Genomic DNA, 10,167 nt, shown 5'->3' with positions numbered 1-10,167 from the left:
ACAGCTGCTTTAATTTAATTACACTGGAAAGTCCAAGATTGCTTATTAGCCAATTTGACATTTGTAAATGGATGCAAAGGTAATTGCACATGTGATCATAGGTCTTTCTTGTGGCACATTCAAAGCAGGAAATGCACACATACACATAAAAAAATGAATGATGGTTGACTTCTGTTTTAGTGTCCTTGTAGAGAAAATGCTGAGTCATTATCATACTGTCATAACTTACTAGAATAGGCGACAGCAAGATTAGAAATACTAATTACACCTGTGATTTCCCTGTTATTACAGCAAATAACAGACAATTCTCAAAGGACTGCATGTCCCTCTGAGTACAGAAAGTAAGCCACATTCCTACAGATAATAACTTATTTGCTAAAGGTTGTCTTTAAAAACTGAGAATGTTCACAAGGAGGGCATTAGTGGCCAAAGCAACTGAAAGGTTTGTGACATGTGTAAAGGAGGTACAAGGTTCACTAGGTGCACTGAGAGAAACCCTTAAAACCATTGCCTGTACAGTGGGTGATAGCTTGCCTGATTATCAAAAGGCATGTGGCGGGGTATGTGTGGGTGGGTGGGTGGGTGGGGGGTCATGGTCTCATAGAACCAGAATAAACTACAAACTGTGTTCAAACTTTTGCATTAGCCTCAACACAGTTATCCACCATGACGCATGCTGAAGACACACATCGTGCTGTGGGGATTTCACTGGGCGGGGGGTGTTTCTGCAGCAGACTTTGGTGGGTTTGAAGGGTAAAAATGAAACCAGAGAAAAAAACAAAGAAAAAAAAAAAAGCTATCTTGAGGAGGAAAAATTCACATTAGCTGATGAGAAATGATGTTAAATCTTAAATATGAAGGCAGAGATTTTAAAATAAACTATGCCACTACACAAGAAAGACCAAAATCAGAGAGCCTGCAGATGCCAATACAGTCTTTTTAAAAAAAAAATTAAATGCAAATATGTCATGACAGAACTCAGGCAGGTTTGCATTGGCAAGATGTGCAAAGGTGATGTAATCTCCAACTGCATCTCAATAACAAAAAACAAACTCCAAAGGGACTGAGAGGAATTCATTTTATATCCTCACTGGTCACTTTATTAGGTACACCTTGCTACTACTGGGTTGGACACCCTTTTTGCTTTCTTATCTGCCTTAGTGCTTCACCATACAGATTCAAGAAGTATTTGAAAACTTTCCTTAGAGATTTTGGTCGACATTTGTCAGCTGCACATCCATGATGCAAATTTCCCATTCTACCACATCCCAAAGGTGTTCTGTTGGAGTAAGATCTGGAGACTGTGGAGGCCATTTGAAGACAGTGACCTCATTGTCATGTTCAAGAAACTAGTATGAGATCATTTGAGCTTTGTGACATAATGTGTTATCCCGCTGGAAGAAGCCATCAAAAGATGGGTATATTGGTCATAAAAGGGTGGACGTGGTCAGCAACAGTTGCTTTTAAAAAATATACATTTGGTCTGGTCATTCTTCTCTGACATCAACAACACACTTTCACCCACAGAACAGCTGCACACTGGATATTTTCTCTTTTTCCAGACCATTCTCTGTAAACTCTAGAGATGGTTGTGCAGAAAAATCCCAGTAAATCAGCAGCTTCTGAAATTCACATTAATGAGCAGTTGAACGGGTATATCTAAAATATCTATAAAGTGGATAGTGAGTGCTGATTGCTTTTTAAAAACAATACATAGAAATTGTATGACCAACATTTTACTTAAAATTGCATTGCATTCCCTCTGAAAACAATTTCTTCTTTTGAGAATACAAATAAGGTGACAGAATTAAAGTCAGAATAGCAGTGTACATTTAAAATGGCATGAGAAGCACCATCCCTAGTTGGCATTGTTTTGAATTCTTCAGGCAAGTATGACACAGCTAAATATTTCACAAAATGTTGAGATATGCCTCATCTGTTGCAGGTACTACTCTTCTCTCTCTAAAGTTTTGCTAGAACTTTAATTACAGTCTAATGTGTGACATTTAAAACATGTTATCCAGTACACATTTTGATAAAGTATATACAACATACACCTATGTAAAATGTGTAGTTTTGTAAGCTAAAAAATGTTAACATAAGAGATCCAAAAATGGAAATAAAAGTGTATACATGGACATCTTTATATATTAGCTTTGTCTATTTTTCCCTCCACCACTGACAGAAAAAAAAAGAAAAAAAAAAAGGTGTCGCTGGGCACGAGCAGAATTGCTCATTTTCACTTTGATCACACGTAACCTCTAGCAAATATCTACTGGCATTTTTTTTATTACCAAATATATACAGGTAGGCTATTTTTTAAGTTGTACACAGGTGTAAATTATAATGCACACACAGCCCTTCAATCTTCTGCATCCTTCAGTATTAATTATTACACGGGGTGGATGGAGACACCAGACAGTACTACCCAACAACAGAATGTTACCATGTGACCCAGCACCCTTTCTGCTCTGTAATAACTGTGGAGTAGTTCATATCTGTAGTGCATACATATTATTATTAAGGAAGAAGCTGTGTTTCCAGTCATCAGAAGGGGGCAGCACTGGCTTCACTGTCACATGGGTTCAAAGGTCCGGCGGGGTTTCATCAGTCATAGAATCCAAGAGGTGTCCCAACAACAAGGATTAACATGTGACCGCAGAGATGAGGCCACCCCCTCCCTGAAAAGTCTGTCCCTTCCAGTCCAGCCTGACCATCATTTTAAGAAGATAACATAGAAGGCCATGGCCAGGCATGAAGCTGCCACAGCGATGTGAAGCCTTGTCCCAATTACTGCAGCTGAGAACGAGATAGGATAAAAACATGAGTCACATCTTGAACCAAAATATCAGTGCATACTGTGAAAAATTACATTTTCTGGAAATTCAGTCATTTTTGGTTAATCCAGTAATATTAGTGCATGAGAAATGAAGGTACTATATCACACTGATGAAAAGGTTCTGCCAGTCAAATAGTAAAACAAAGCTGGCTTCCTGTTGGTTTCTCTTTGTTTATAATTATTATGACAACAGATGAAAAATAGCCTTTTGGCTAATTCTGGTGCATTTACTATAATGTTAATTAATGTACACTGTCCCTGTCAAATAAACTAATAAAAAAAAAAAAACCATAATAAATCTATAAATGCCTAACAACTGAATCATTATTAGCAAACAGGCCTGCAGCACTTGTTCACTTTGCTCATGTATGAGAACGCAGACAAGTATGTGAATTTATCATGGTATTCTTTTTATCTTCAATTTATCACCGTATATAGTGAGACGGCAAAAATGGCTGTTCATAAACACCAAACAAATGAATAATAAAACCATATTTCTCCTTCTTCTTCTTCACAAGCAATAGATTCATTGTATAAGATAAAGTTATCAATTACAGGCACTATTAGTGTTAGTGTTTGATAAACACACTTCTACAGATATGCACGACACATTCCAGTGACTCCAAAGTGCAACTGCACTAAAAATAGTTTAGCAAAATTTATTTACAAACAACAACGTACACCTTCCGTAGATGTAATGTCCCTGTTCACTTTGAGATCAGCTACTAACATAATATATATAATTTGTAAGTATTTGAGTGTTATAAAAATAATTCCCAAAAGCTATATAGATAATTTATTTATTTTATTTTTTATTTTTATTTTTAATTTAAATAATTTATGTGCAAGAGTACTGGACAAAAAAGAAGGCTCCAGGCTGCTAATATTAAGCATACACACACACACCCTTACATAACAGTGACACATTTAATGCTGGGTAGACTTTGCATATAAATACTACTACATCATACTTACCTTTGTAGAAGACACCCCATACTCCTTTCTTCTCTGACAGCAGCCAGCTGTTGAGGCGAGGCACCTTTTTGAGGTATGCACAAGTGCAGATAAATAGCAGCCCAAAGACCAGGATGCCATCGAATGAGTACACTATAGAAAAGAAAAAGTGAGATTACATACACCTACATGGCAAAGAGTAACAATCACTCATGGATGGATGGATGCATGGTTTAATGAGGAAGCAAATATTGACACCGAGCAACCACTAACACTAAGTGTAATTTTTACTGCAATATGTCAAACAAAACTATGAATGTAGGAATTATGGGCAGTTTCAATGAAGCATCCCCACAGCCTGTCACCTAATGATTTCCCCTCTGTCTACCATTGAGACAAATGTTTACGCCAGTGATACGTTGAGTTATATCAGACAGCATATTTGTGTATTCTGTCTGTGGTGTTGTTGACGCTTTAAAGTTTCATGTAGATGCAGCAGCAGCAATATCATCATTGATCCAAGGTCTGTGTTCTTTCAGCAGCAGTGGAGCCGCAGTAGATACCAGAAATACTGTTTTTCTAGTTTTGGTTCAATGTAGCTGTTGTCTACCTGGATATCCTGAATTTATTGTAGCATTAGCCACAGACACACCAGTCAAAGCCTGGCAGCACAATGCCTTGTAGCCTCGCAAAAAAAAACAGGAGGTACGAAGAGGTTTATACTAAACACAGCAGGCTTAGCGACAAAACTGCTATTCAAAAAGAGACAAGTGCTATAGCACTGTAATGAATTAAGAGTTTGTTTTGGTGATAACAGAGTGACAGTGCTACCCAGGGCCACGTCTACAACTAGCCTAGCCTCCACTAGCCTCAATTCCCAGAAGTAGCCTAACTTCATGTCCTGCTCTGCTGCCGCCACGCCTTAGCTAGTTGGTAAACACAAAAAACCTACCATTTGTCATATTCGCAGCTTTCTCTTTGACGACGTTATATGACCGTTTTCTTCTCTAGATTAGCATTCCATCCTAAATTTTAAAGTGGAGACATTAAGCAGTCATTCGGCTGACATTTCCGTTTCCCTGCTTAAACTCTTCTTCTAATGTTTCAGACTGTTGCTGTTCAAATGGCGTTACTGCCACCTACTGGAATATTTGATTTACAACTTAAATTTAAAGGATCATTTAAATTTAGAGCATCTCAGCTTTTATTACCGGGAAAACTCAGGGAACAGACCGGGCAGGCCAGCAGCAAAAGCACACAGCGAGGGCAACACTATGACAATATTGTGACAAGAACAAAGTAAAAACACAGACAATATATATACACAGCAGGTAATGGACAAATGGGAAACAGCTGGGAGGGAAACAGAGGAAGCAATAACTAAACCTAAAGCACAAGGACCAAAGACATACCAAAATAAAACAGGAAGTAGCCTAACACGGTACATGCGGACTTGACACCTAGGGGGACTGACACACAAAGGGAATCTAAACATAACTAACTAGAATTCAACTACAACACAGACTGACATAAGATGGGAAGCAAGTAAACAGGAAAGACACAGACACCCGAAACAACACCAGAGACTTGACACAGAAGGGATAACAGACACTAGCAAACAAGAACACGGGGAGACAGAAACACAGAGGAGCACAGAGACACGGGAAGACAAGAACACAGGGAAACCAGAATAACCCACAAACAACAACAACCTGAGAAACAAAACTGTAAGAAAACTAACAATCAGAACTACACAAGAGGAACATAAAACACTGGGCCGCTGGCCCAGGACCATGACAGGAGCAGTCCAAGGAGAAAACCACCGCTGACCAAAAAGAACACAAAGCTCTTCAAACATTTGCTAAAAAAGAAAAAAAAAAGAAAAAAAAAACATCTGTTTGATCCCAAAGACTTTTGGGAAAATATTTTGTAGTTCAAACATGGTAGTGGTGGTGGTGTGATGGTTTGAGGCTGCTTTGCTGCTTCAGGATGACTTGCTGTAATTGATGGAACCATGAACTCTGCTCTCTACCAGAAAATCCTGAAGGAGAAGGTCCGGCCATCAATTCATGCCCTGAAGTTCAAGCTCACTTGGTTTATGCAGCAGGACAATGTCCACACACCAGCAAGTTCACCTCTGAATGCTTCAAAAGAAACAACATGAGGGTTCTGGAGCGGTTTAGTTAAAGTCCAGACTTAAATCAGATTGAGATGCGTTGCCATGATCTTAAACAGGCGGTTCATGCTCAAAGCCTTCCAGTATGGCTGAATTACAACCAGTTTTTAGGTTTAGGGAGCAGTTACTGTTTCACACAGGGGCAGGTTGGATAGTTTTTTTACCTTAATAAATGAAATCATCATTTAAAAACTGCATTTTGGATTTACTCAGATTATCTTTGTCTAATATTATAATTTCTTTGGTAACTGAAACATATAAGTGTGACAAATATGCAAAAAAACTTTTTCACAGCAACACATAAGAACTGAATTGTTGCCATAATAGTGCTGGCCTTGGGTTTCGATAGATATCAGTGGCAAAAATTGACTGTGATTACGTTTCACTGACATTTCTACAAGTTACAAATTAATTGTTCATATCAAAAACTAAAATTTTAACAAGTAAGAAATGTGTTGAAATTTTAACTTAAAATTTCAACTTTCTGACTAAGTTGAAATTTTGACTTATGGATGGCCTAATTGTTTTGGTGGTAACAAGCTTCTATATTCAGCAGTACTTTTAGTTTTGACAAATTATTCTGCAGATGCAATTCATTTAGCTATGCATGATCATTTAGATTTCAAACCCTTGATACTTTTATTATATTTATTAGTTTTTAAAAAATATTTTGCATTAATGAGAAGGGGGTCAGGCTTTTGTAGCTTTTTTAGCTAAAAATGTGTCATACACTGACTATATTTTGCATTTTAAATTGTGTACTAAAAATAATTATCAGTAATGAAGGGTGCACGTGATTCAAACTAGAGAACACTGTGATTTTCTAAACAAAATACTGATTACTTACCCTTTTTTTTACCTCTCTGAACTTATTTTATTAAGTGTAAAAATATGCTGATGAACGAGAGGATTGTCTTTATAAATTTGCATATTTTACACTTTCTTTTGTTCATGCCCCACTTTAGAGTTTACACACTTACTCCTGTGTTCATTCAGGTACCACACAAAATGGGCCTTCACAATAAAAGAGGTAAGATGAAAGTTTGCTGAAAGTCACTCATGGATCTTCAAAGAAACAAATGCATGAGCTTCATTTGCACAATAGAATCCAGTTTTAATTTACTTCATGAATGCTGTGCTGCAAATGCAGGCTGTAGTACTGTGTGTACTCAATAAAATGCCCTGGCTTGTTTTCCTGTGTATCAGACAGACATCAGTGCTGGCCGGTCCCATCTCACCAGGTGACTGAAAATCAACAACAGGAGGAGAGTGACCTCATCAAACCCAGAAAGCTGCCAAATCCCGTCCTGGCCTCCCACCAACACAGAGCTCTTCATCAAGAGCTGCTATTCTGTTACAGACGGTGAGAAAACACTGATACAGGTAGCAGATGCTTTTCACAAATGTGACATTACTCAGCAATGTATACTTAAACGTTCTGTACCCTCAGTAATTAAAAATACCAGAGATCCCTATTTATTTTCTAGTACCTTTTGCTGGAAATACACTAAGTGGACATATTTTATTACTCTGTGTGATTACTCCTCATCCAGCTGGCCGGGGCCGCCGCAGCCGTGGATTAACAGTATGCTTAGGTGGTGTTTAATGTGGATCAAGTCAAAAGTTAAATGCCCTGTTAAGAGATCGCTGCTGATCCCTCAACAGGGGGCAAATGTTCTCACTCTCAGGTTTGAGAAAGCAAAAATAGCCTATGCAACACAATCAGCAGCACCCGAGGTGCCTAAAGGAGTTCTAGGAACTCCACATCACTTGATCCATATGTTATGATAACTCAAAATAATCCAGGGACTGCATGATTTCTATTAACTGAAGACCTACTTTCTGGTACTGGTAAAAGAAAGGATCTGTAGTATTATTGGTAACCTGCCTGCATTTACTGATAAGTAGCCCAACAAGAATGTAGTATCATGATATTTTTGGTAGTCTTAATCAAGACACCACTTCTATCAGTATTTTGTTGTGCATTCAGAGGTGTACTGCCAAGAAGAAAGCCTGAGCTGTTGTGTGTACTGGAACACATACAAAGGCAGAAGAACAAGCAGAAGGAGCTGGCTCTCCACCCTCCCTCTGACTTGGAGGTGAAGCTACGTATAAGGTGGCAAAGGATCCAAGTTGTAAGTATCCTAATTAAAACAAAACAAAACAAAAAAGCAGTAACATAAGTATCCTGGGAATTATGTGAAAGGTGTGCTTTTAGATATTTGCATGTTGACCAAAATATCATTGTGTTATGGAGGATGTCCAAACAGATATTTGTCTTGCAGTATGAGCTGGAGGAGAAGAAGAGGAGTGAAAGTCTGAAGAATGTGCCAGAATTTGTTCGTGTGCGACAAACCCTGAAGCACATCCCAAATCCTTCCTAGTGATGATCAGGGAAAATCTGCACATACTGTTAATCTGTATTCCAGACAAATTCTTATTCTTTGTTACTATCAGCTGAAAGGAACAAGGCCCTTGACTGATACCTGCATGTATTTCAGAGTAGAACAGTATAGTCAAAATTTATTTTGAGAATGATGTTCAAGTGTACTGACTCATATAAACTGTCGTAGTTATGAGCTGCAAAAGGCTCCTGCAAATTTCATGAAGAATTCCCATTTTGCAAAGTATTTCATTACAGGGAAAAAACAATAAGTTTTAGGAGCCTGCGTGCAGAAGCAATTACAAAATCTGCTCCCATGTCCAGATTTCAACCACAGCAATAGAACCACTGGCAAATAAAGGGAAAGGTCACACTGATCATTTTGTTTCTATGCAAATGGAATATTTTGCTTAGCTTGGGCAAACCTCATGTGGTTACATGTTAGTTTGATGTATACCACTGCCCAACTATGCATTGTTGCATTTTTCACCCTTTGCATGGCACATCCTGATGCAGCAGGATGATGAGCCCCACCACAGTACAAAAAGTGCTAAGGACCAACTCCAGAACCACAACAGAAAGCCAAGATGTTGATCTAGGCCCCAAACTTCCTAGATCCCAATTCAACTGAACATGAACTACTGCCGTAGGACCCCCCCCCCCCAGAGGTCCTGGGTTCCCATTCAATTCAATTTTATTTGAATAGCACCAAATCACAACAGTCACCTCAAAGTGCTTTATATTATAAGCTAAAGACCCTACAGTAATTACAGAGAAAACCCAACAATTACAATGACCCCCTATGAGAAAGCACTTGGCAACAGCGGGAAAGAAAAACTCCCTTTTAACAGGACAAAATGTCCAGCAGAACCAGGCTCAGGGAGGGGCAGTCATCTGCTGCTACCGGTTGAGGGTGAAGGGATGGAGAAGAAGCAAAGGACACACTGTGGAAGAGAGCCAGAGATTAATAATGACTAATGATTAAATGCATTAAATTTTAAATTCAATTCTGGATTTAACACGGAGCCAATGAAGAGAAGCCAATATGGGAGAAATCTGCTCTCTTTCTAGTCCCTGTCAGTACTTTAGCTGCAGGATTTTGGATCAGATGAACGCTTTTCAGGGAGCTATTAGGACAACCTGATATTAATGAATTACAATAGTCTAGGCTAGAAGTAATAAACGCATGAGTTAGCATTTCAGCATCACTGAGACAGGATGTTTTTAATTTTAGAAATATTGCACAAATGCAAAAAAAAAAAAAAAAAAAAGCAGTCATACACATTTAACATGTGAATTGCAGGACATATCCTGCTCAAAAATGACTCCAAGATTTCTCTCAGTGTTACTGGAGGCCAGGGTAATGCCATCAAGAGTATTTCGTCAGACAATGTGTTTTGTAGGGCCAAGTACAATAACCTAAGTTTTACCTGAATTTTGATACAGGAAATTAGCGGTCATCCAGGCCTTTATGACTTTAAGACATTCATGCAGTTAAATTAATTGGTGTGTATCATTTGGCTTTGTGGATAGATAATACTGCCAAAGAATAGCATGTATAATGTAAATAGAATTGGTCCTAGCACAGAACCCTGTGGGACTCCATAATTAACCTTAGTGTGCAAAGAAGACTCCCCATTTACATAAAGAAACGAGTCTATTAGATAAATCGGATTCAAACCACTGCTACGGCATGCTCTAATCTCTGTAATAAAATGTAATGTTCAACAGTATCAAATGCTGCACTGAAGTCTAGCAGGACAAGCACAGATATGAGTCCACTATCAGAGGTCATAAGAAGATCATTTGTAACCT

The 10,167-nt window shown here is 38.4% G+C and overlaps 2 protein-coding genes across 2 annotated transcripts; one reads left to right on the top strand and one right to left on the bottom strand.

The window, feature by feature from the left end:
• Nucleotides 1-996: 996 nt before the first annotated feature.
• Nucleotides 997-4,897, bottom strand: tmem167b (transmembrane protein 167B). Its single transcript, XM_030729402.1, has 3 exons — nucleotides 4,746-4,897; nucleotides 3,815-3,946; nucleotides 997-2,799 (listed from the first exon to the last, which is right to left on the bottom strand). The coding sequence occupies exons 1-3, from the start codon at nucleotides 4,753-4,755 to the stop codon at nucleotides 2,717-2,719; spliced, it is 225 nt and encodes a 74-aa protein (XP_030585262.1). The 5' UTR covers nucleotides 4,756-4,897; the 3' UTR covers nucleotides 997-2,716.
• A 2,032-nt stretch (nucleotides 4,898-6,929) lies between these two features.
• Nucleotides 6,930-8,709, top strand: LOC115780970 (protein FAM107B). The gene is made up of 4 exons (XM_030730440.1): nucleotides 6,930-6,999; nucleotides 7,176-7,332; nucleotides 7,960-8,104; nucleotides 8,255-8,709. The coding sequence occupies exons 1-4, from the start codon at nucleotides 6,978-6,980 to the stop codon at nucleotides 8,351-8,353; spliced, it is 423 nt and encodes a 140-aa protein (XP_030586300.1). The 5' UTR covers nucleotides 6,930-6,977; the 3' UTR covers nucleotides 8,354-8,709.
• Nucleotides 8,710-10,167: the final 1,458 nt, after the last annotated feature.

Source organism: Archocentrus centrarchus, chromosome 5 (assembly GCF_007364275.1).
Source record: "Archocentrus centrarchus isolate MPI-CPG fArcCen1 chromosome 5, fArcCen1, whole genome shotgun sequence".
Classification (NCBI taxonomy): domain Eukaryota; kingdom Metazoa; phylum Chordata; class Actinopteri; order Cichliformes; family Cichlidae; genus Archocentrus; species Archocentrus centrarchus.
Note: the sequence above shows the minus strand (reverse complement) of the source record. Positions and strands in the feature narration are given on the sequence as shown.

Bases quoted from the DNA above. Each gene is read 5' to 3' on its own strand.
- LOC115780970 (XM_030730440.1), top strand. From the start codon at position 6,978: ATGGGCCTTCACAATAAAAGAG. The intron at 7,000-7,175 runs GTAAGATGAAAG...CCTGTGTATCAG, and splicing joins GGGCCTTCACAATAAAAGAG to ACAGACATCAGTGCTGGCCG. The intron at 8,105-8,254 runs GTAAGTATCCTA...TTTGTCTTGCAG, and splicing joins GGTGGCAAAGGATCCAAGTT to TATGAGCTGGAGGAGAAGAA.
- tmem167b (XM_030729402.1), bottom strand. The intron at 2,800-3,814 runs GTAAGTATGATG...TCTCGTTCTCAG, and splicing joins ATGGGGTGTCTTCTACAAAG to CTGCAGTAATTGGGACAAGG.